A 25,976-nucleotide genomic window follows, 5' to 3' on the forward strand; every position below is an offset into this window, starting at 1 on the left:
AACAGATTCTTCCCATTTCAGTGTCTTTATTTCCAACGGTCCAGGCTGCTGCTGAGTGTGTAGTCCTCATTTGCCCTTCTCCTTCCCCATAGTGGAACGCAGTGGAAGAGTGCCCTCTGCCCACGAGTCGGGGTACTGCATCATCTTCTGCCACATACTGACCTCCTCTCCAATGGAGTCCATTTCCATTTCCTCCTTTCCTATTTTTATGGTGCCTGAAGGGTCAAAGATTACAAAGTGAATGCAGAATTAGTGAGGAGTCTGTCATTAATGATGGCAAATTGCTTTTACTCATTTTTCACACCGGGGGAAAAAAAAAAAAGACATGAAAGCCTCGTCAGTGCTTTAGCAGCAATCTAGTGTGTCATTCTGTCAAAGGCAATTACACTTTGACAATAAAACTATTTAAACCTGAAAAAGGGAAGATAACTTCAATTGAATTCACCTTCACTGCAGTGAGAGAAATATATAATTTTCAGAAAACTAAACCTCCTGTGAGCCCTGAAAGGCAGATGAAAAAGCAAAAAAAGTCTGGATTGATCTCACCTTTGCCGGAGCTGAGGCGCACTCCTCCCAGGAATTCGTTGCTCAACATGGCCTCTCTGTCCCACACCGTGAGCTCCAGACACATCCCCTTCAGCTGCTCCAGAGCCAGATCCTTGTACACGAACGTGTGGTCGTAGTGAGGGTTCAGGTTCTTCTTCACAACTGGAGTCTTTCTCTTTGTGCTCTTTGCTTTTGATGGGAACAAATACCTGCGGCAACACAAACACAGTTAGCTTCAAAAAGACAGATGTTTAAATGGGAATGTAGTGGATTTCTCTTTAAGGTGGTTTATCACTAACCCTTTTACAAAGCTATCTGATGTGTCTCCTGCTTTCATTGCCATCAAATTCTTTGCCTCTTTAATTAAGACGTGCAGTTCTCCCCCTTCCTCAGTCACCGCCTTTTTGCCTGCGGAGACAGACACTCAGAGATTTGAGGCAAAGTGTATCAAATGCAGGCAGAGCTAAATGCGGTTTCCGTGTCACAGTCTTACCTTTGATTTTCTCTGTTGTGGGCTTTTTAGGTGTGATATACTTCAAAGAGATCACCAATTCTCCTTTGTACTGAGCGAAGGCTGAAGCCGGCAGAGAGGCGGCCTGTTGAAGAGAAGTACATTAAGACTCTTGAGTTCTTAATGCAAGCAATAATATATTAAACGCGTTATTCCTCCTAACATGTAGGTCTCCACACTACAGCCAGACAGACGCTGAATAACTGAGGCAGATGTTGATATTTTGAGTGTTAAAAAAAGACAATAATATATCAACTAATAAACATTTAACATGTAAAATAGAGTTATAACAAATTAGTGTGCAGTGGCCTGATATTTTCTGGTAAACAAATAACTCGCCTGCATCTGACTGTTCTTAAATGTTGTAAGTTTAGAGCGCCCTCAGCTGGATAAAACATGTAACGACAACACTTTCTAAATTCCCTCAAACACAATCTTGGTATTTTTTCATGCAATGCAATTTCTACTCCCATATCTGCTAAAATATCCAGTGATACCAACATATCCGTGATATCCGCTCTGCTCCTCATGAAACCTTGTTTTGCTTTGCTTTAAACTTTTGGGCCAATCGTGTCGTCTGCACTGTCAGATACTGCAGACAAAATATTATAAACGCTTCATGAACATGAACCATCACTTGTTAGTTTGTTAGCTTCTATATTCTGTACGTCTGTCGTACTCCTGTTTGTTAGTTCCAGCTTGTGACTTTTATTTTATACGATTAGTTTAGATGTCATAACCTCCACAAGAGTTTTCCCCTAAATATCCCTTAGAGCTGAAACAATTAATTAATCAATTATATCAGTAACTATTATGATAATTGATTAAGTAATTTTTCGTAAAATAACAAAAATTCATTTGTTCCAGTTTCTTAGTCTTGAGGATTGTCTGCTCTTCCTTGACTTATGTGATAATAACTGAATATCTCAGGTTTAGTCAGACAAAAAAAGCAAATTGAAGACATCACACTCAGCTTCAGGAAACTGCCATGGACATTTTTCACTATATCTGACATTTTACAGACCAAACAACAGATTGAAAAAAATAGTTGGCAGATTTATTGATAATGAAAATAATAGTTTATTGCAGTCCAAATGTCCTGATCCATGTGCAGTTTTGTCACAGATGATTTGGCCTTCTTTTGAGCACCGTTACTGTCTAATGTTTCTTTAAAAACTTGCACATCAAACTGCTGACCGCAAGACCTTAATTATCTCTGACAAATGATAACAAATGGCCTTCAACCTAATATTATGCATGTTTGTGGTAATATCATCATCAGCATGTGTTTGGTCGTGTGTATGTGCGTGTGTGTGTGTGTGTGTGTGTGTGTGTGTATCTGTCCCCAGCTAATCTTGCATACAACTGGACCCATCAGCCTAATATTTTTTGTGCACATTTATGACTGTATGTTCAAAGACCTCTTGTTGCTGCAGTGATTCACAAGTGTTGAAAAACCTGTTTTACAGCACATTTTATACCGACACTGACTGCTGATTACTCACTCCTCTTTACCGGCGGGTAGGGGCTGCAAGTGATCAACAACTGCAGCAAAAGACATTTCCGTCGATTGGCTAGGCTAAAAACAAGTCTGCTACAGGCCACATTTTGGCCTTTGTTGTGACTCAAATTCACACTCTTCTAGTTATAATTGCGAGTTTAAAAAGGTACCCGACTGTTTTGTTAGCTCTAGAGCACACACACACACACACACGAGGACACACATGTACACACACGTACATGTGAGTGATACAATACCCGTTCATGCCAATGGTTCACACTTTTCCACTGATCTACAAGTGCAGCAATGCGTCAACAAGTGCAGGGAACGAGAAGACATGTATGTAAACAACGCAGGTTTCAAACTTTCCCACAAGGAAACTCACAATGCATTTGGTGAGAAACACTGAATGTCAACAGAAACTTTGTTTACGAGAGAACTCTACAGAGCACCTTTAAATCTTTTTCCTTGAGGTGTGTTTATTGTGTCTACATGACCATAATGGACAAACAAAACACATTTTTTTAAAAAGTCAATCCTCCGTTACACAGAGTTAATTATAAATTCAGTTTCTCTGATTTACCTTTGACATGAGTGCCACTCGCTCCTCCTCCGGGGAGTCCAGGTCTCGGCAGTCCAGAGGGATCTCCACCTCTCCCAGGAAAGCATTGCGGGTGAGCCGACCATGATGCCAGACTGATATCAACAAGGATCGAGTGAACAGCTGAGAGCGGCTGATGGAGTACTGGCGATGGAGGAGAAAGAGGAGAAGACCGGATGCATCAAAGGCCTGCCTTGATACTGATACAGTGATGGAGAAGTCTTATATAATTTTAATGCCGTGGTGCTGAGGGAGCTTTAAATAAATCATGGAACTTAGATTAAAGCAGAAGATGAACGCATCCCTTAATCTTAGATCTTCAAAAATAATTTCCTTCTTCAAAAATTATTTCCTTCTTCCAAACCTTTTTAAAGAGCAAATCCGAAAGTACAGATCCATAATTATGCACAAATTGACTTATCTGGGTAATTTCCTTTTCAGGAGTTTTGTGTGTTGCTGTATTTAAGCTCTACATTGGAGGCCAGGACCAAAATCAATATTTGACAACAGCTATTCTAATCTGCAATGTCAATATCAATCTTTAAGTCTCTGTAGGTGTGGTCATTATTTGCAGCAGGCATGGTGCAAGGTCACTAATCAGGGAGTGACACAGAGTCAACAGAATAAGGTCAACAGTTGCGGTTCGGATATAGAGCATCACCTTCAGTGTTTCTTGGTAGACGGGGTTGAGGGTGTTTCTCTTGATGCTGGTCTTCCTTTTGCTCTGGCGAGATTTGTCAGGGAGAAGGTAACATTTGACATAACTGAAAAGACAAACAAACAGAAAGAATATGTCAGACTGTGTTTGTGTGTCCCCCCCCCCCATGCAAACTCTCCAGACTCTTGCTGCTACATTTCCTGACTAAATGCTGTGAAAAATATCTGTTGACATTCAATTTCCTGTGAAGCTCATGTAATCACCTCTGGGACGTGATTATCAAGACTTTGTAAACACAGCAACCTCTTATCTTCACTGATCAAAGCTGTGTTAACATCACTGAGGGGTGTATGTGCAGTAGAAACATTTGTCTTTCAGAGCCATAATCAACAAGGCTCAAAACAGAAGGCCAAGGTTTGAACAAAACATGATATAAATTGTGTTTTTCCTTGACTTCTCTATCTATCAATCTAGGTTGAGTTGAAAAAGAGAAAGTTTTTAATATTTACGGGTTAGAGATGTGCCGCGAGGCATCGCCAGAGGCCAGCCCGTGGCACTCCTTGATGAAGACCTGGAGGCTCTGGGTGCGTTCGACATAGCTTATGGAGAAGACGACGTCTCCGCTCACGTCCACACTGTCGTAGTCTCCTGCTTCACTGTAAATACTCATCAGGCTGCCCAGTGTGCTCTGGAGAGACATACATACACTTGACTTGAATAAATAATCATTAACAAGATTCCTGCGCTTGTTCTAAGTTTCATTAATACCACATACTGACATTTAGATAATATTTGGACAGTTATGCCCTTCAGGCGTAATGCTGCAGATTAAGCTTAAAATAATTTTCCTGTTATCAGACTTTGCCTACATCTGAAAAGGAAATGACAGGGAAACAAAGAAACCATATGTAACAAATAAAACGCTGGAAGGTTAACAGACAGTGAGTCTGTGAAAAAAAAGAAATGAACAGATCAGGATGTTTCTGTCAATATCTGAATCCAGAGTGACAGCATGAAAGACACGTTGGCCTCAGCTTTGCTTCCCCCGAGGCTTCGGTAACTATAGAAACGTTTTTTTACGAAACCGAACACATCGACTTCACACTTCCTTACTTGCTGGAGGATATCCTGAGGTTATAGCTCGTTCAGATTATCTAACATCAGTTCCGTCCTGAGAGACATAATGAGCTGCTCTTCAAAGAGCCTTTAGCAGACTAATACGAGCTGTGAAAGATGTCAAAATGTACTTTACCTTTGAGCCGTGCAGGCTGGAGGAGCTCGAAGCCACTGTCCTTCTATGAAAGCTAACTAAGCTGTCAATATCCTCCTCCTCTTCTTCTTCTTCATCTTCCTGTGGTATCATAATTAACATTTAGAAGCCTGATCATAGACACACAATGGGATTTCTCCCCTAATCAGATTTTCCTCGACTGTTATAAGGATTTATGGAAAAACAAAAACAAAAAAACCCCAACATAAGTCTGCATTACCAGGAATTGATTTTTGTGTAATGAATATAAACAACGGTTGGAGAATCTGATGCAGTAAAGGAGCTCAGAGAAAAATATCTACACCAGCAGTCCATTGGGGATGTCACTTGGACAACTGCACCCATGTCTGGCCAAATGTAGATCCTCCCAATACAATTATAATCAAGTTAAATAGCAGAAAAAAGTTTTAAACTATTTGAAACAACTGTAAATGCCAGATCTTCAACAAATCACAAAGGGAATAATCCACCACAGAAAAGGAGATAATAGCCTGAAAATAGCCTCAATGGACCAGAATTAAATGTGTGATGTAAAGTTCTTCTCTGACGCTCTTAGTATCACTACTAATATCATTCTTGGACATGGAAATATGAAGTAGTAGTGTTGGGGATGCTGAAAAATTACAACATTATAAAGACATAAATGGAAAAAGTGTCACTCCTAAAAAAAAGGGAAAATTGAAGCCAACATGGCAGACGAATCCAGTTCCAGGCATTTAAGGAAATACTGATGGAAATATTTAAAAAAATAAAACAAAATAAAAACATTGTTAAACATAACAGATTAAAGACAAAACAGTCTAAGGGCAGTTATATTTTTCCGAAATCTAATTACCTTCACGTCTAAGCCTGGTACAGAACGGCTCCTGTTGCCCATTGAGGCCGCCGATGTGTCCGGTTCCTCACGGAGATCCAGTGTCGATACGTATTCTGTGTTGAACATACAGACCAGAAATGAAGATGCATTACACCGACATATTTCTCTTTGGTTAAGGAAGGAAAAAACAGCATTGCACAGAGGAATATGAGATGCTTACCAGAAGGCTTTGGGGCTCGTTTAACGCTCTTCTTAAAGAGTCTATCAACATCCAACTCTGGGCTCGGACTGACCTGTTTTACTTCTGGGGCCTAAGTGACAGAAACAGGGATTTAGAAGAGCAGATAAAACAACAATATAATAGAAACATGTCCACTTGAAAAACATCTTACAGTGTTTGCTATTGAGTTGTTGCTGTGAACGCTGACTGTATCTGCCTTGACTGGGACAGTCTGACTGGAAACGCTGGATGGAACTGAGTGCGTCTCTTTCCTGGATGACAATACAAACTTTTTTCATTCAAATAAATACAAAATAACTGTCACATTTTGTGTGTGGACCTGTGTTTCTAAATCTGTCTAATCCCCCAATCCCCAGTGGTCTGACATTGGCGTTTGAGACAGCTCAGCATATTTTTTATGCCATCTGTGGGATCCATTTTAACCACAAAGCATGAGGTCACATGCACAAGAAAAACTATGTATCCCCCTCAGGATTCCTGAGGTGCCTCATGCTATTAAAAACTATTTTTTAGATAGACTTTACTGTTTTTCAAAGATATCTGACCCAGCCCTGATCATCTCAGCCACTAACTACACTAGATTTCAAGTTGCGCACTTGACCAGCATGAAATTGACAAACGGAGGATGAAGAGGTTCAAAACACTTCCTGTCTCAAATGCTGCTTTTGAAGTTAGTGGGTAATGTTAATAGCTTGTAGAATAACTATAGGTGAGTTTACCTTGCTAGATCAGGGGTCACACGTCCAGACTCGGTCTCAGTTTTATTGCTACCTAAGCTGGCGTTTTCTGCAGACTCTGTGTCACTGGGCGGTGGCTTTGACAAAACATCCTCCTTTGAATCATATGACTCCATTGAAGCGATTGACCCCGAATTCTCACTTAAATGACTGTGAGAGAAAATGTGACAAAATGTTTAAATAATCTAAAATCGGTGTTCATAAAATTGTGACATTAATATTAAGAAAAATACCCTTTGTTTGTTGTTAGATTTTTCTGCCTGGGCCGAGGAACAGGAGTGGGTGGGTCTGGATTTATTTCTGTACTTCTCAACAGAATTTCTCCCGTTGTTTCACGCCTCTTCACTACAACACAGACAAAAAGTTCAATCACGCCACCATACCGGTTAAACAAAAGTGGTATCATGTTACTGTATTTCTCTAACATTTTCCTCCCTCTACTGTTGAACTGGGACAACATTCCAGTGAGCGCGGGCATTTCATTCAGCCCATGCTAAGAGCTGTTTACATTCCTGGTCGAACTGTTGATACCCACTTCCTCTTCCTGTACTCACACTGAGGCCTCTTTTTGAGCGAGCTTCTCACTAGGTCGTGTCCAGTCATTGTGGAGAAACGGTTGACCCGTTGATCGTAGAACCAGTCACCTGTCATTTTCTTCATCTCCCTGTAAGACAGTTTTAAAGGCCTAAATTGAGAAAAATTTACACTCAGTGATGGTGGTTGATGGTTGATGTTTAACCAGCATGGTGTGAGTAGACTATGGTGATCTCGTTCATATTTGGCGACAGTATTGCTTGTTATTATAGTTTACGTCGCTACTGTTTCCATGGATACATCTATTTTGTCAGCAACAAACTCTACAGCTAATTGAGAGGAAACAGGGTGAGGAGGTTAACTGTATGGACAGATATACAGTATATTTGACTGTAATATAAGTAATATAAGCCTTTATAAAACTCCATATTGAATATTGGCCAGTCACGTTGCATACCACTGATACTGGATTTCCTCCTTGCACAGTTTATATTTTTTATTTGTTGATCCATAATGCTTCTGGTACACTTCATATTTTTCTCATGCAAAGATAAAATGTATCTACAATGGTCAAATTTAGAGATATAAGCACAACATGCTGGAGTTTCAGTCTTTTAAATGATGATTTTGACTTTAAGACAAGTTGTTCTGATCAAGACATGCTGGAATACTGTTATTCTAGCAAGTAAAGAAGAGAAAGTATAAACAAAACTGTCTCTTACGACTCTTTGGCACACACACTGCACAGCCAGGATCCATCGGGGAAGACTGTTCGGCATTTCTGGCACACATTGTGATTGCACATCTTACACTGGCTGGAGAAAACATTCAGTCGACTCAGAGGCTCCAGGCATCGGCCACAACTACGCTCACTGTATCTTCCGCTGCCACGCTTAGCCCCTTTCCTCTTAATGTCCAGCAAGTCTGTCTTCAGCTTCCTGAGACAAAAAGAAATGACATGAACGCCATGCAAGTGCAAGTGTTAGAGGTTTTTGTCCTTTAACGTCACATCTAAATCAACCACTGCGGTTAAGCAATGTGGTTGAAGTCAATATCACAATATCAACACATGTTTCTTCTCAATGTGGACATACAAATATGGAAAATGTATGCAGAAATCATGTAAAATAATCAAATTACGTTCAATGCATTTAACTGTCTTCCACTGTTGTGTAGCTGACATTTTATTTTATCCGATTCTTATAAAATTAAAACACAATTTCACATCTTTAACATACCACTCTGTTATAAAAGATAATACTGAATTATAGCCCAGCCCTAAGTTGAAGTTATGCAAACTGCAACAAGAGAAAAAGTGTATATTAGGATAAGAAATAATTTGTTGTCCACTATAAGGCCTCTAGTGTAAATTTGTCTTCGGCACTCAGCAACTAGGGTTGGGTAATGTTTGAACTACTGGTGCCAGTAAGATACCCAAGTTTTGCTACAGATACCAGAGCAATACTTTTTTTTCCTTTCAATACTTTAGTTTGAGGAATATAATTAAATATTTTCTGATCTGAAAAACATGCCAAACTTCTCAAAGCATCAGTGTTTAATGTTATCTTAACACAAGAAGCTGCACAAGATTTTCTCCTAAATAAAAAGCACATTTTTAAAATGTAAAATGATGTTTTAGATCTGGAAATGTCTAATTAATTAATAAGTAAACAAGATTAAGACTTTAAGTGTTTGACAGTTGTTGATGCTACATTCGGTGCGGACACAGTTCAGCTGGTACTCAGTTCAATACTCAGTCCAAATCATACAACATACATTAAATACCCACATTAAAACGTAATAACGATAACCCGACCAACACTAGATTTATGATGCTGATACAGATAATTAAGAGTAAAGAAACAAAATCACATTAACAATATATTGGCCAAAGTTCCTTAAAATATTGAATATATTAATTTAACATTTTCTAATTTCGTGACCAAAATATTCCACATTTGAATAAACTTCAGTGTGTGCAACCTTTTTAAACTACACCAAACACACATTTCTGTAGTGTATGTTCTCAGTGTTTAATGGCTAACACATACAGCAATAGTTATATATCTGCATTGAGCTAATATCGACCCGTACATTGGCCACGCTCTAATAACAATAAATATCAAATGCATGGGTGAACTTGAACTAGTTAGGTTTAAGTTTTAATATTTTTCAGTAAATTCATCACTAGTAAGTGGGAAAAAATAAAGCAAATTAACCATTTAGGACAGTTAACAGGAAGTGATTTCTTCTCACCTCACTCGCTGCTCCTCTGCCAGCCTCAGCTCTTTGTCCCGTTGCAGCACCTCCAGGATCAGCTCCCGCTCAGAGTCAGACAGAAAGCCCAGGTTGATCATGTCGGCAGCCTGGGGCATTGTCGCTTTTTTACTAAAGAGCCCTCAGCACAGGTTAACTGGGACGACTCAGAGGCAGTGGCATGGAGAAGGTCTGAAGACAAAACAGAACATCAGGAGTTAACTGATGACTGTTTACTACCAGAGAGACTGTTTTTTTATGATCTCATGTAAGGCAGCCTGCTGTAAAAAGAGGAACTTAGTGACTTGATGTCCTGTGGTGATTAAGATACAGACAAGCAGAGACAGTAGATGACTGAGTGACCTTTCTCTCTTCCTGTTGGCCTCCATGCAATGAATCTTCGGACTACTACTATATAACTCCGCCATGCCGGAGATGGTTCGTTTATCTAAGATTATCTAAATCTCATTGTCAACAATCTACAGCAACTTCATGATGTATAGTTTAGGAGAACAAGTACTGGAGCTATTTTCTTGTGTGTCGAAACCTAAAAACTTGACCACAAAGACAAAAGAGAGTGACCATTAGAGATGTTTTCCACGCCAGGCGATGACAGGAATCAGCCCACGACATTGGACCAAGCCCCTGGCCAAACTAAGCTTTCAAAACATGATGAATGACTAATAGGAACCAGGATGCAAGAGGATTTTAAAATCCCACAGAGAGCCTCTGGCAGGGTGAAAGGCTATTTAGCTGGGACAGGCAAAAACAACATGAACTTGGCTATCATGTAGGGTTCCCACCCTCTAAGGATACAGAAACCCGGGTGGAGTTCAGTAGCTTAAACATCAAGCTTGTCATCTGTCATGTTCCCATCTGAAACTTGAAGCTCAGTTTGAACTGACTCAAAAGGAAATAAAATTCATGTGAGAGGGGAACATGTAGAGTAGTTAATCAATAGGAAAGCTGCATTTCTAAACTGCAAGTACAACCCAGGAACTTTTTTTCCTCATTGTTTGAATGCCTGAGGTCAAGTAACTCTAGCAGGAGTTTAATAATACCTGCAAGGCAACTTGTCTCGGCATAACAAACCTTCAAGGAAATGGCGCATGCGTCTGTTCCAGATGACAGAGATACTGCTGCACCAACTCTTTACAAACACTAAACAGATTATAATGGAGACGGATTTCTGTTTTTTTCTAACTGGAAAAGCACGGTGTAATTAGGTATGTAAGCTTTTACAAACTGACATGAGAGAGTTTGAATTAACGTGAAACTCAACAACAGCAGATTACAAAAGTTTGACTGGCGTATTTTTTTCCCCCAAAAATGATAAAACCTATCTGCTGTAAACTGTGTTGAAATAAATCAAATCATAAATCATGATGCGCTGCTAACGTCTGCGACTCCAACGGCCGAACGAACGTTGACGTACGTTACGTTACCAACTGAAAGCTGAACATATTCACATATTGTCCTTAAAAACACTAACAGTTAACTCTTATTTGAAGGCTGTCTATTCAAATATTACAGTAGAGACAACTTAAAATCAGACAGAGAGTATAAAATGTCGTTAGCTTGGCTAACAAATTAAAAGAAAATTACACACCTGTTGTTAAAAGTCGTACTCACTCCGCTATTAAAGCTTGCGTCACTATGGGCAACGGCTACATTCTTGTCAGAAAACACAACCAAAAAACGGTTTAAAGTAGCAAATAAGCTAACAACGCATTTTAAAAATGATTATACTGCCTGATACTTATAGACGGGGTTTCTCACCTCTCTAATCGGCTGTCCTTTCTCTACTCCTCCTTCTTCTTCTTGCCTCCCGTCTCCAAAACTGTTGACTTTGTGCGCTAGAGGAGTCCCGAGTACCGGAAGATAAGGAAAGTTTGCAGCAGACAGGCAGGAGCGCCTCTCAACATTTTCCATGACAGGTGCATTTCCTTTGCCCTATTAACCACAGAAGAGCTGGATGTGGAAAATTTGACCCATATTGAAACAGTCCAACACCTCTGTTCCCTTCCTCACCAAATTGTTTCTTTTGAGCGAAAAGTTGGGACAACGGGAAGTGCAGGGCTTTGGCTTTTTTTTTTTGCCTATAAAGAAAGAAAAACGGAACTTTATCAGACTGTAAACTTGTCAAACGCAATATATAAATGAATACAGCGAGGCATTCGTTGCTATTTAGAGAAAAAAGTCACTAAACATTGTGTGTACGTGTGTGGTTTCCTACTTTGTCATTATTTATTAGCAGGGCGTATGCAAAGTCATGGTGGAACGACATTGTTAAACAAATTATCCCTTGGCCTAAAAAAACTACCTGTAGTGGCACAACAGTTTTAAAGCCACTCGAAGGAGGTTGTAATTTCCGTTTACAACTCTAAAAACTTCATATATTTTCCTTCCAAAACTATAAATGAATAAGTTTTTTTTTTCTCCATATTTGTCTCTTCTCCTATTTGCCTCTTTATAGATATCCTATTATTTAAGTGGGAGAGTCTATGTTGACTTTAATATTAATGATTAAAACAGCTAATAGTTTCAGTATAGATCACTTCTGTGTTTGTTGTGTCAACACGTGTACATGGTCAGAGTCTAAAACCAGGTACCTCCATGCATTTACAGACTGGGATATTAAGCTTGAGTGGGCTTGTGCTGACTTTGTATTTAATAAGACTAATACTACACTAATGAGGCAACTAGGAATAAAAAGTTTCTACACTCATACGGGTCATTGCTTACTAAGAAAATCCAAATATGTCTGCCAAAGTGGACTCGTTTAGGAAGTAGTACAAAGACACAAGTCTCCACAATGACTTCAGTGAGCCTTGACCTACTACTGGAGGTATGACCACAATTCTTGCAAAGAAATATGCCCTTATTTGGCTCCAAAATCTCCCATCGCTGTTTAACTGAGCTCTGATCACTGGAAAGGCCATATCATATGATCCACATAATTTCCACATTCTTCACGACCCCCCTCATGCCCTTTGTGGAAGCATCAGCATTCAGTATGTTCCTTCACTAATGTGTTTTCACTAATTTGTCACCCGTCTGTAGCTCAGAAGTGAAAATATGGTGAAGGTGGTGTTTGTTTATGAGCAATTTTTGGTCAAAATTAGCTGGTGCCTCCTGAGGTTCCAAAGATACATGAGACAAGTCAGAGTGGTGAAGTATGTTTATATAATGTCCATGTCTTGTACAAAATTTTTGAAGAGGTTTACCATTAAAATCATGCCAAATACAAGAATACTATTGTTTAACAAGTCATAATATGGGAGTTAAATTAGTTTGAGTGTTTTTGTAAATTAAAACATGCTGATGTGAGAGTCAAGAAGCAGTGGTAGTCAGTAAACTTCATTCTACAGGTTTATATTACACATGAGATGCCCTTGAGCAAGGCACTTAACCCCTTCACTTAACCCTCCTCAGCTGCTCCAGTTGAGCTGACCAGTAGCCAACAACAGATAAGGCTGTGATTGTGGTACGACTTGGCAGCTTTCAGATGTGATTATAACTGTTTGAGTGTGAGGAAGGCGTTTCTAAAAAAAACAGCATTTGTACTCGGCGAACCTTCCCTGGATAAATAAAGGTCTGTAAAAACACAGCAGCAGATGATTTCACCGACTGCAAAAATGACACCCAGAGAGGCGGCAATAATCATAGAAACCAGGTGGTGAGCTGTGACCACATAGTTGACTGTTTTTACTCTAGAATGAAGCAATATATTAAAATTTTGGACCCAGTATCTGTGTTTATCTCTCAAGTTCAGGATGGTCTGCACTCCAAGTCCAGCACAACATGGTGAATACGAGGTGCATATGACTTAACATGCTCAATGTGCCGGATGTTTGTTATCCACGATTTGCCGGTGATGTCCTTTAACAGACAGGTGATGCGGTTTGCTGTGTCATCAGCCCAGGCATGCCACACCTCTCTGTCAGCTTTCTTCCCGGAAACCCTCTGGGTGGCGTCATTGATTTCCGGAATAGCTGCAGTGTTCGGTAACGGTGACGTAACATTTTGGTGAATGTGTAAAATGCCACCAGTTGTTTTCTTCAGCAGGCGACAGGCGACGGGCCAGCTGTCCTCAGAGCTCGGTATGAGGCCCAGGTTCACCTGGTCAGCAACATCACACAGCTGGAGCTGAGAAAAAAGAAAAAAAAACACACACAACTGTTACATTGGTGAGGATTGTTTTTTAACACCATCCACAAAAAAGAAAAAAAAAAAAAAAACCCAAAACAGACTGACTATATGAGTCCTGATGATTCTCAATGATTTCAACTTTAATGTTTTTGCTGCACTGAAAAAGAGCCGTAAATTTAAGGATGGACACTGATATTTTTTAATTGATACAGTTGAAACATATATATATTTAGGATTCTCTAATGTTTTATACTCTGCAGAACTTTTAGAAAAGACCAGTACATATTTTTCACTGCTGTGATGCCAGAAATGTGTTTGCAATTAGGCTGGAATCTACAAAGACAACTAACACAAGCAAAACGAAAACAAAGGAACCAGACTGCACTTGGAGTACGTTCAATACAAGCTTGTGCTGTGTAACTTATTGTAGTAACAGCTCAAGAGAACTACCCTCAGGCTCTGAAATCAAGTCTGTCATTGTCACATTAAATAAGCTAAAACAAATCAAAATAAATCAAAAGTGTCAGAAATCCTCGATAACAACCAAAATGTAATAATTAGTTCTTTGGTCGATCTAATTCATCATGTAACACAAACTCTTTGCAGAGGTTATACAGTTAAAATCAATACACTGTATGAAAATGTGGCTTAAAACTGCAAATTCACATAGAAAGAAACAAACAATTTAATGTTAATCACATTTTCATGATAAAAAAAATGTGATGTTGAAAAAATATATTTTTTAAAAATATTATATAAAATATTGTGTTTGTGTTTTGAAATAAAAGGTGCTTGTTATCAGCTGAAACAACATCATTGTGAATTAAAATATTACATTTTCATTAAATGACAATACATTTCCACTGAAATTATACAAAAATGAATTATCAAGCCTCAGCTGAGGTGACTGTCTAAGAGATTTATGACAACATAGATGATGTGGTAGACACACACTGATAGTTGTGGTTCTTTCCCAGAAATGACCTGAATCTTAACAGAATTTGATTGATTTACTGTGATGTTAACTCATCAAAACCACTTAGACTGGTTCCAATATTTGCTGGTATGATTTTTAATGGATACGGGAATAAATATAACCACCAGAGGGCACAAGTCAACACTTATAATGAAGTAATCAATTACTAGGACAGAGATCTTATACTGTTATTGTGTGTCAACAACACATGACCAATAAGCAGTATGGAATGAATATAAAAACATTACTTGTCGATTGTCTCCTTGGTGAATTGTGCAGCGGTCAAACACCCCGTTGGCCGCAAGGTTTTTCTGTAGAGCTTCGACTGCGTCTGGGTTCCACTCGCAGGCGTGAACATGTGAGGCCCCCGCGTGTACCAGATATGGGAGAGTGAAGTATCCAATACCTGACACAAGATAAAGTTGTACTAGTTACACAACATACATCATAATTCAAATTATGTTTAATTACAATTGATGGTACCAGTTTTCTGAACAAGATTAACATCTAAATGTGCGATAAAAACAAAATTCAAGACTACAAATGTTATGTTTATTACAGGACCACTGTGTTGGATTGTAGGATACATAACAGGTGTCTTACTATTCCCCCTTTTGTGATGTTTAAGTAAAAACGAAATGTAAGTTTTCCCACCTGCAAATAAATCAACCACAGTCTCTCCTCTGCAGTCAAATCCAGCTACTCGGAGCTTTTCTGTTATGTTTCCGGCTGAGAACATGCATTTGGTAACATCAAACTCATAACTGCAACAAAGATGAAGAATTTGGACTCAGGCAAATCAGCCGCAAATAGACGACCATCACTGACTGAGACTTGATTAATCCTTGATTAACTTTATTATTATTATCTCGGAAAGAAATTGGTTTGCAGTGTGTGAACAAAATTTAACATACATAATAAAAACATACACACTAAGAGAGAAAGAGAAACAACTGGTAGCAATCCAAGACATACTCAAAACATGGCATACATCCTTTGTAAAAACACACAAAAAAACTACACTGAGGCTCACCTAATCCCATTGTCCACATGTTTGACCCAGCTGTGCTCTCCTAACAGCATCGTCACTACGGGAGATCTAAATCCGTCCCTGGATATTCGACTCATTCTTGCCAGACGTTTTGCTCCCAGACCTCTGGCTACCGCACTCCATAACTGTTGATCTAAAAAATGTACAAACAAAAAAATCAAATAAAAATGTCTTATTCAGTTACTTTGGTGGTTCTCTTATAAATAAATGTGTGATGAAGTTTGAGGACAGTACTCATTTTCTTCCACAGTGGCAGGGAGAAACAGTTGTCTCCCAGCAGGACTAAGTCTCCATGCCGCTGGAAGTTGCGAGGAATATCCCCCCTTAGCTCCTCCGTCCATCTTTCTCCATTAGACTCCAACAGCTGCTGGAGGATTTTCTCTAGTTTATTACCACTCGTTCTACCTCTCTCCTTCTTTGACTGAAGAGAAGCCTGTGGCAAAAACAAGACACAAAGGAGACACATCAAAAAACTTTCAAGATGCAGCAAATTACTCTTTTTAATTGAATGCATTTATTGGTTTAGGGCTGCAAGTAATGATTATTTTTATTATCAATTAATCTGTCGATTATTTTCTCAATTACTCAATTAGTTGCTTCATCTATAAAATGTCAGAAAATGGTGAAATGTGTCAATCACTGTTGACTGCAGCTCAAGATGTGACCTCAAATGTCCCAGGCAAACTCTATAACACTTGACAAGAACTTGATTCTACCCTTAGGATTTGAAATCAAGACTGTCACTGTCACATTTAATAGCTGTCAAAAATTTTTTTTCAATAACCCCTTGGTAAAATATTTTATAAATAATATTTATATTATATTTAATTACTTTGGTCTATAAAATGTCAAAACAAACATGTCAATTACTGTTTCCCAAGCTAAAATGTCTTGTTTTGTCCTGAGCAACAGTCCACAGCCCAAAGATATTCAGTTTACTGTTGTAGAGGACTAAAGAAAATAGAAAATATTCATGTGAGGCTGGACTCAGAGAATTTCTCCAAACAATTAACTGATTATCAAAATAGTTGGCAATTAAATTAATAGTTGACAACTAATCAATTATCACTAATCACTGCAGCTCTATATTGGTTTTCACATTTTTTACACTTAAAATAAAGACATGAAAAGTCAAACAGAACAGAAAAACCCGAGAAGAGGAAAAGAAAGGTTTACTATTGATCAGTTGTTGTTGTTGTTGTTCATTACCTGACTCCAAACTATTTCACAGGTACTCTCTGAAGCCACCATCGCTCTGAAAAACTGCAGATCAAGTTGTGATAAATAAGATTGTAAGATGGGCAGAAGGACAGTCCCATCTGACTCTTTCAGTAAACACAAACTTTGGTCCAGAGCACCTTGGGACTGTAGACATTTCCTGGAAGATAAAAGACATTTAATGTAATATTAAAGTGTAATATTATTACTATAATGCTTGGGAATTTGAGGATTACAAATTACAAATGAAGAGGGGAAAAAACCTGAATAACATCATCATTATGATGGGGAAAAGCATATATATTTATGGCCGCTAAAAGACAACAGCTTAACACAGAATGTTTTAAAATGTTTCTGAAGTATCAGTGGACTAATGGATTAGTAAAGGTTTGAACGTTGGTGGGATATTTTGAGTCAGGGAGAGGATTGGAGTTAACATATCACAGGACATGGTGAACTATATACAGGACAAGAAGATTATATGTATAGACTGTGTATTTCTTGTTATGCAGCTGATGATATTTGTTCGTATTAATGTTTTTTTTTGTGTTGTTTCCTTTTTGTGAAGATGTATGTTTTGTTATTTAATTCTGTAGTTATAGACTATTATTATTTTATGTTCCTGCTTATGTCTTGCCTTTGTGCCCATATGTTCAATCAAAAAATTAAAAAAGCAATATTATTAAAAGACAAGTAACATTAAAATTCGTACAGACAGCCAAAGAAAACGTATAAATCTTTCTGTGCTTACTGCTCTTAGTTCAGTAGTTCCCATTACTATCTATGGTTCACATGCTAACTGCCAGCTAGCCAAGTTAGCTTCAGCCATTCACTCACTAGATAGCTGATTACCTGAACTGCTGAGCATGACACTGCGACACACGAAGGCAGGGTGCACCGTCCATTTGCAAGTAAACAAACAAATCCACAGTTTCAACGACTGGCGGTCCAAATGTGCAGATCTAGCTCACGACTGAAGTTACAGGTAGACGAGCTCCTTCACAACAACACACAGTGCTTGTTTCCAGTCGGACGATTATGTCGAACGGACGATTTACGACATAACAGTTATCATAAAAACAAACGGCTGCGTCTTAAGTTTAATTTTATGGTTGACGTCTGTGTTATAATATTATAATGTGTTTATTTTATGTTATAATTTGTTTGGAGAACAACAGCGTTTTGCTAAATCAAAAGAGGACATAAATCAGCAGCCGTTTGGACAAGTTGCTCGCTGTTGCCGATAGATGGAGACAAACAACTCCAAAGTTTAAAGTTGAGTTAGCTTCATGTCTTTGAGAAAATATAAAAGTAAAGTAAAGAAAGATGTCAGCCGACCAAAGATTTCCAATTTGTAATTTAACCTTGTGTAAGTTCATTGCTTTAAAAATATAGCTTATTATATTAGTATGAACAATGAAATACTTCAATATCCTAAGAGGCGTCAAAAAATAGTGACATAAAGGGCTGGTTCACAATTTTTCAAGTGTGTCTTAAAACAACAGTCAGGTGTCCATATGAACACTGAAATAGGTTTTCCTTGCTGTAATCATTCCTCCTGTTCATACTGACTATTAAAAGATCAAATGTGCTTTCAATGTAAGTGATAGAGGCCAAAATCCACAGTGTGTCCACACAGTCATTTTGTGCAAAAATGCATTTAAAAGTTTATCTGAAGCTTATATGAGGCTTCAACAGTCTGAGTTAGTCATATCAAGTGGATATCTGCCACATCATGCCACATCTTTTTTAGCATCAAATTCCCTCTTTGTGTTTCCTCAGACAGTGTTTCCCTGTTGAGCTGCGGTGGAAGTATAGTAACAAAAAGAGGGACTTTGGCACTAAAAAGACTGTAACGTTGAAAGATATCTACTTGATTTGATGGCTGAAGCTTCATATTAGCTTCAGATAAACTTTCAAATACATTTTTGTACAGAAGGAGGCCTGTGGATTTTGTCCCCCATCACTTACATTGTAAAGGATCTTCTAATGATCAGTATGAACAGGAGGAATGATTACAGCAAGGAAATCAAAAATTGTGAACTTATCCTTTAAAAAAAACCAACACATTTTGAATTGTCTCTAATGAGAAAGATGAAAAAATAAATCTAATCACGGCAGCTGACAGAATGTACAGGTAGATTATGTAACGATTGTTTGTACGGGTATGTAGTAAATAGTTAAAAGATTATAAAGTAGAATATAAAATTTTGTTGGTTTTGTTCATCAATTGTATTGTTTTGATTTTTAACTAAGTTGCTAGATGTGCGTCTGAGATACACAAATGTCTTCTTGGAATATGCTGGTCTTTGTATTGTACAGGTGTGAAATAATTTTCTTTTTTGGTGATAAAGTTATCTATATGCTATTTTCAGCCATTCTTCAGCTTTCCGCTTTAGCTCAAACTACCTCATCCTCCTTGATCTCTCCTTACATAACATAAAGTGGCATCAGAATTTAAATTCTGACTTTTATCTGTCTGTAGTCACGAGTACATTTGAACCTGAATTGGCAGGTTGGTCAAAGCAGCGTCAGACGGGTCATGTTTTAATAATGTTCTTCTCTGGAGGAGATGTAAGCAGCAGAGATCCTGACTGGTAACACAGAAGCTTTTCTACCTCTGGTCTGTAACATCCAGACGGACTGAGAGTGAAGGATGTTTGGTTCACTCTCTGGGTCATTTATGGTCCAGCCCTCGTCTACTGCCTCTGATAAAGTGCCATCTTCTCTCCTCTGTATTGCAACAAGAAAGCTATTATGGCTCTATGACTGAGCTGAGCCAATATTGATCCTTCATTGTATCACTTTTAGCAGGAGCCTGTCACAGTATATGGTCTATATGGCGGATGCTAATGTCATTATTATTACTGACTTTAAACGGTTAGAGAGAATAATAAAGGTTAATGCTGAGATAAATACAGACATGTTCTTTGTAGATTTTTTATTTTTGAAGAATAGTTATAGTCAATATAAGATTATTAATGACAATATTATGTTAAAAGAATATTTCTCTGACTATGTCTGACATCTTTATAATTCAAACTAGAATCAAAATCTCCACATTTCTAGTGGAGGACTCATCAATTTTAAACCAAAGATGTTAAATTGTAACTCACAATAACGACCTGAACATATTACAAATACAACATATCATGATTTTATTATCATTAATAATATGAAAGTACATTTTTTAGATTTAAGCCCATAAACGTTCATATATGGGAGTTTTGCATCATTTGCCTTCATTTATTTTCATTTTGTTCATTTTTTATTTCTCATTATAAACATCTTTAAAAAAACACAAGATATCCCCTCTGATAAAATTTCTCCCTCATGTTTGTTCCACATGTTTTGCACCTGTTCCAACAATAAAAGTAAAAATATTCCTCAACTTGTACTCAATAGTTTTAGTAACAATTATGGTTTTATCACAGACATTAATAATTCCCAGTGTTTTATTGTCACGTGTAATCTTACATGTGAAAACTCGTTTCAGGCAATTCACTATTGACAATGTCACGTTTGTACGTAAAAACCAACATGTGTTTGTGTTTAAGAGTCAGAGGTAACCTTTATTTTTTAACACATTACTGATTGATTTTCCTATGATTGAGAAATTGATCATTTCAGCTACAAATTTAGACTCATTTCAATCAATAGTACCTTTCATACAGGTTAGTGCAATACCAAGAGCTTCACAGATGACTGACGAGCTGATAATAAAACAAAATGAAAGTAAACTTAAAAACAATTTGACACTAATGGACAAGAGAAATAAAATGTATGAAAATCATGTTATAAAACCAATAAAAAAGATTAAAATAATAACTATAATAAAATAGAGTAAAATAAAAACTACATGAAATAGAAACTCAAGCCTTGCTGTTGTATATATTTGACTTATTGTCTTCTCCAAACCCCCAACTCTGTTGAGAATTATAAATTAGTCTGAACTTGTATATTCAAGCACAATCATCCACTACTCTGTTATGATTTCAAAAATGTATTTGATTTTATTCTGATGTAAAAATATAAATACATGTAAAATACTTTCAAAATTACAACACAAAAGACACAATTAAAATAATATCTCATTATCAGTTAATCTGACATTTATTGTCTTGATTAATCAAATACTGGTTAAGTCTATGATATTCTCAATTTACTGTCAAATATGACAAAGAAAAGCAGCAAATAGTCACAATTGAGGAGCTGGAACCAGGAAATATTTGGCATTTTTGCTTTAAAAATGACTGAAACGATGAATCAGTAATTTTCTGTCGATCGACTAATCGATCAATATAAATAACATGAAACACAAACACAGTGTTATGCATTAAAAGTCAACATATGTTCTCTCCACAGAGGTAAAAGGTGTTGCACTCTGAGGACGTCTGCAGTGTTTACCTCTTGCTCTCTGGAGCCTTTAAGCAACACCTGAGGGATTAATGTCTATAACCAATTAACTTCATTAAAGCTCTTCTTTAATGGCTCCTCCCTCGGGTGATACTACAGACGAGCAGTTTAGCATATTAATGTGCTCTAAATATGACCTTTATCTCTGTTCTTTGTTCCTTTTTTTTCTTCCACCTGTCCTGCCCCTTTAAGATTAGACATTTCAATCTAGGCGTGTTTCCTGCTGCCATTGACTAAAAAAACCAAGAGCTGGCATCCTGCAGGGAAAGAAAAGCAGACAGCTTTACATGCTTGCCTCCATACCGGTTGCGATTATTGTTAATGTCGTGAAGGATTTTTTTAATTTAATTTTGTCTTACAGGAAAGCTTATTGATCATGTCCAGCTGCATTGTCATATAATGTCTATGGACGCGGAGCAGCTCCCCTTGGCGATCATTTATGATTTATCGAGATGATATGAATGTCAAACGGTCGAGGTTTGCTCTCCACGGCTGGATTTTCTGTCTCATGGTGGGAAACATCTGCCGCAAGCATTTTGGGTGAATTTCTAATCATTTCCATTATTGAATAGGGATCGATATGGTGTGTTTTTGAGCAGCGTGGGAGCCACAGTGTGGGAATGACATGCTGCAGTAAAGACGGGAAATTGGAAATAATACGGACCAGAAATCACTGATGATGTGACTGTGACACTTTAAACGAGAAGAAAAATGCTCCACTATGGTCGACTTGTGCAGAAATCTTTAACATTACTGAGTAAGTCGTTTTTTGCAAATGGGTTGTGTGTCACATTGAACAGCGTTTGAGCGCAAGATCCTGTTCAACCCCACCAGTTTTCTCTGTTTTTTTTTGTCTGAATAACAACTCGCATTAACCCAGAGAAGGACTGAGTGGACTGAGCTTTAAAAAAAACAAGAGGACACCATGTCGGCGGTGATGATAACGCGGAAGGTGCGAAAATGGGAGAAGCTGCCTGGTAAAAACACTTTCTGCTGCGATGGACGGGTGATGATGGCCCGGCAGAAAGGAGTCTTCTACCTGACTCTGTTCCTCATCGTCGGGACCTGCTCTCTCTTCTTCGCTTTCGAGTAAGTCATGTCCTCTCGTGTGACTGTTTATGGGCCATGAACACATCAGCATGTATCAGCAACATTATGATCTATGAAGTGTTTATAGGTCACTTAAGGGCTCCTTATTCCTAAAGTCCACAGTCCACATAATAGCTGACAGTATGTGTAGTGAATAACCTCATGTCACAGTGCTTTATGGTATTTTTGGGCTGCAACTAACAATTGTCGTTATGATTAATGAAGTTGTCTGTTGTTTCCTCAATTAATGAGCCATCGTTTTGTCTGTTGAATGTTAGAAAGTAGTAAAAAAAAAAACGCCCAATATGATTCCCCCAAGACCAAAGTGATCTATTCAGATATCTTGTTTTATCTGACCAGCAGCTCAAAGCACAAAGATATTCAGTTTACCATCATATATGATGAAGCATCACAATCATCACAATGGAGAAGGAGGAGCCAGCAAGTGTTGGTATCTATTAGGGCTGCAACTAATGATAAATTTCATCATCTATTTGATTATTTTCTTGATTAATTGATTAAATGTTTGGTCCATAAATATCAGAAAATGGTGAAAAATGTCCACAAGGTGACGTCCACAAATGTTTTGTTTTGTTCACAAGTCAAAGATATTCAGTTTACTATCATAAAAGACTAGAAACTAGAAAATATTCACATTTGAGAAACTGGAATCAGAGAATTTGGACTTTTCTTTCATAAAAAATGACTCTTAACTTAACTGATTTAGTTGCTTGGTCTGTAAAATGTTAGAAAATGTTGAAAAATGTCAATCACTGCTCCACAAAGCCCAAGGTGCAACCTCAAATGACTTATTTTGTCCCGACCAACAGTCCCAAAGATATTTACTATCATAAAGGACTAAAGAAACCAGAAAATAATCACATTTAAGGAGCTGGAACATGAGCAGTTTAGTATTTTTTTCTTTAAAATGACTCAAAACAACTAATCGATTAATCAATTTAAACATTGCAGCTGTAATCACAGTAGCTGCTGATTCATTTTGTGACAAACGATTAATCGACTCATTGTGTCAACTCTGATTCGTAGACTCATTTCAACCATTTCTGGAGTGCTTATAAGCTTCTGAAATGTATTTACTGTGATTGTTGGGACTAGTGTTTCCTTGTCCAGTCACGCTGTAATGACCTGTTACCTTCCTGTATGGCCTTCATGTGTAACAAACAACATATATCTATACTGATAAGCCTCCAAACACACAGCGGATACATATTTTCTTGCTCTGATGTCAGTCACTGACAGAGGAAGGGTTTCTGACTGACCACATGCTGACGTGTTTAATATTTAATAACCATCACTGTCCAGCTTTGCCTCTGATTCAAGAAAAGGAAAGCTGCTTTTTTTTTGTTGCCTCAGCAGTTCTGTCTCAACTCGCACAACCCGATGGACTCATTAGCCTGCAAACACCGCCGGCCTCCTCAGGTGCAGCGTGTGAACCTAAATCCTGTCAGTCAGGCTGTGCAGAGGGGTTTGTTTTTAAAATGAAGAACATGACTGTGAACGGTGCTCATAAAGCAGTGCTGCTTCTCATTTAGATTTGCACCTGCTGTTGGCCTTTATTTCCCTTTTTCTTCTCTCTTTTCTTGCCAGTTTTTACCTGACAGATCAGGCACGATGATTTAGCACAAAATCCTGCACTGTAACACAGTAACCCCTCTGACTGTGGGCGTGAACGCAGCTACTGGCCAAATGGATTTGGAGCATAGCAGAGGAGAGAAGTAGCTGCTCTCACATAGCGCCAGGCCCTTCCCTTCCCCGTCTCTATCTGCTCTGCACTTAAATGGCCTCCTGCTTTCCTCTTGAGTCCAGACAGAAGGAGCTGTTGTCCGGCTCAGAGCGCAGAGAGACGATACCGCTCAGCATCCACACAGCCTGGAGGAGGCTTTGCGGTGACTAATGGCTGGAGGGTCGTTAGCATGCTATCTTCATATTACAGCGGAACATAATTATCTCTGGTGGGGCGGGTGGTTATTAACGTTGAGATTGGCCCCAGACAACATGGGGGTCATTTTCAAACTCGCCATTACACAGCATGTTGATACATATCTGATTTAAAACCTCTGACAGAGTAACAAGCATCTGCAAAAAAAGCCCTGAGGTTTAATACATGGACAAACCGACAATTAGAAACTAAGTTTAATAGAAGCATCATTATCATCACTTTGTATCAGGGCTGCAAATATTTTCATTATTCATTCATCTGCAGATTATTTTCAATCAATCGATTTAAATGTTTTTTTTCTGAGAAGTGGTTACAATTTCCCAGAGATGCATTCAAATTACTTGTTTTGTCCCTAAAACCCAAAGATATTCAGTTTCTCATCATATATGACGAAGAAAAGCAGCAAATCGTCTCATTTGAGAAGCTGGAAGAAGCAGGGAATGTTTTTTTGTTGTTGTTGAAAAATGGATCGATTATCAAAATAGTTGCCAATTAACCTTCTGTTGATCAACTAATCGATCAATTGACTATTCATTTTTGCTTTAGCTATATGTTCACTATTCCAAAAACACGATACAATAGCCATAATTGAGCAAAAACTGCATTTGTAAGAGCTTTGGCATTGATAAAATGCTAAATTACAGTCTACTGAATACACAAAATATGCATGAAATTGCATCTGTATAATCTGATTTCAAGCAGAAAAGCTTTTTGTGTGTTTTGCTGTCATTTTGTCATCCTTGTTTTGGAGGTTCATTCCTTACATGTGGGCTTGAGATTAAGCTGTGAGCTGCAGCGCGGCGAGGACGGGAGAACAGAGAAGGCAGTGTCCTGGCGTGGGCTGGCTCCAATCCAACACCAGCCGAGCAGACATCTCATTTTTATCACCAGCCATCGGCACCCCGTGCAGGGAGTCCTCTCTGTGCTTTAATTTGTGCTAAATTGCGGAAACGAGCGGCCGAATACACAAATGGAAAGACCCATTTGGAACGACTAAACAAATTACTCACTGAGTAGGTGCACCCAGCCTGTTTTTTCCTTGCTGGGCTGAATCAATTTTAGGACTTTATGTCCTTACACTGTTGGTTTTGTGCCCATCTAGTATCCAATCCTCCTTTTTCAAAATCAGATTTGCATATGTATCACACTGGGCATCATATTCTTTGAAACTGAGATTGATGTATAGAGGTGCTTTGAGAATCCCTGGTTGATATATTACAATATATAGATCCCCAAAGGTGTTTCTAACAGTTGGATGTTCTCTGGTTTGGTTCCCGTTTGTGCATATGTGAGTGGGGTGTGTGTGCATGCATGCATATGTGAGTGTGCGCAGCCACCTATGGAGCTTGGATGAAAGAACAAGTAACTGGAACACAAGGACAGTGTGTCATCTGTCTGTCCACCGCAGGACGCTGAGCTACGAGGCCAGACAGGCATATGTG

The 25,976-nt window shown here is 38.3% G+C and overlaps 3 protein-coding genes across 6 annotated transcripts in view; 1 reads left to right on the plus strand and 2 right to left on the minus strand.

Moving 5' to 3' along the window:
• Nucleotides 1-6: 6 nt before the first annotated feature.
• On the minus strand, nucleotides 7-11,784 carry sytl4 (synaptotagmin-like 4). Of its 2 annotated transcripts, XM_042419949.1 has the most exons (18): nucleotides 11,452-11,784; nucleotides 11,282-11,346; nucleotides 9,673-9,864; nucleotides 8,139-8,354; nucleotides 7,437-7,546; nucleotides 7,116-7,227; nucleotides 6,865-7,032; nucleotides 6,297-6,396; nucleotides 6,125-6,215; nucleotides 5,923-6,017; nucleotides 5,070-5,168; nucleotides 4,327-4,505; nucleotides 3,821-3,923; nucleotides 3,142-3,303; nucleotides 1,040-1,142; nucleotides 846-954; nucleotides 547-755; nucleotides 7-215 (listed from the first exon to the last, which is right to left on the minus strand). In XM_042419949.1, exons 3-18 carry the CDS (start codon nucleotides 9,789-9,791, stop codon nucleotides 67-69), a joined length of 2,124 nt encoding a protein of 707 aa, XP_042275883.1. In that variant the 5' UTR covers nucleotides 9,792-9,864; nucleotides 11,282-11,346; nucleotides 11,452-11,784; the 3' UTR covers nucleotides 7-66. The 2 variants fall into 2 exon arrangements, with proteins under 2 accessions (XP_042275883.1, XP_042275885.1); XM_042419951.1 differs by lacking the exon at nucleotides 11,282-11,346.
• Nucleotides 11,785-12,835: 1,051 nt separating this feature from the next.
• trmt12 (tRNA methyltransferase 12 homolog) lies at nucleotides 12,836-18,314 on the minus strand. The gene is made up of 7 exons (XM_042419131.1): nucleotides 17,922-18,314; nucleotides 17,061-17,229; nucleotides 16,086-16,284; nucleotides 15,834-15,984; nucleotides 15,455-15,564; nucleotides 15,049-15,206; nucleotides 12,836-13,821 (listed from the first exon to the last, which is right to left on the minus strand). The coding sequence occupies exons 1-7, from the start codon at nucleotides 17,972-17,974 to the stop codon at nucleotides 13,444-13,446; spliced, it is 1,218 nt and encodes a 405-aa protein (XP_042275065.1). The 5' UTR covers nucleotides 17,975-18,314; the 3' UTR covers nucleotides 12,836-13,443.
• Nucleotides 18,315-21,686: 3,372 nt separating this feature from the next.
• The window catches only part of zdhhc9 (zinc finger DHHC-type palmitoyltransferase 9), a 31,428-nt gene continuing 27,138 nt past the window's right edge, over nucleotides 21,687-25,976 (plus strand). The window contains exons 1-2 of one of the 3 annotated variants that reach the window (XM_042419133.1): nucleotides 21,687-22,242; nucleotides 22,366-22,574. In XM_042419133.1, coding sequence (XP_042275067.1) covers nucleotides 22,411-22,574 — 164 coding nt within the window. In that variant the 5' untranslated portion in view covers nucleotides 21,687-22,242; nucleotides 22,366-22,410. Of the gene's footprint in view, nucleotides 22,575-25,976 lie in introns of all 3 variants that reach the window. The other 2 variants (XM_042419134.1, XM_042419135.1) reach the window with 2 other exon arrangements.

The sequence above is a fragment of the Thunnus maccoyii genome, chromosome 8 (assembly GCF_910596095.1).
Source record: "Thunnus maccoyii chromosome 8, fThuMac1.1, whole genome shotgun sequence".
Taxonomy (NCBI): Eukaryota; Metazoa; Chordata; class Actinopteri; order Scombriformes; family Scombridae; genus Thunnus; species Thunnus maccoyii.

Bases quoted from the DNA above. Each gene is read 5' to 3' on its own strand.
- trmt12 (XM_042419131.1), bottom strand. From the start codon at position 17,974: ATGGACGGTGCACCCTGCCTTCGTGTGTCGCAGTGTCATGCTCAGCAG. The intron at 16,285-17,060 runs GTAATGAACAAC...TTTTTGCCACAG, and splicing joins GTGAAATAGTTTGGAGTCAG to GCTTCTCTTCAGTCAAAGAA. The intron at 15,207-15,454 runs GTGGGAAAACTT...ATCTTGTGTCAG, and splicing joins TGTGGTTGATTTATTTGCAG to GTATTGGATACTTCACTCTC.
- sytl4 (XM_042419951.1), bottom strand. From the start codon at position 9,791: ATGCCCCAGGCTGCCGACATGATCAACCTGGGCTTTCTGTCTGACTCT. The intron at 756-845 runs GTTAGTGATAAA...GTGTTGCCGCAG, and splicing joins TCAGATAGCTTTGTAAAAGG to GTATTTGTTCCCATCAAAAG. The intron at 216-546 runs GTGAGATCAATC...TTGACCCTTCAG, and splicing joins GCGCCTCAGCTCCGGCAAAG to GCACCATAAAAATAGGAAAG.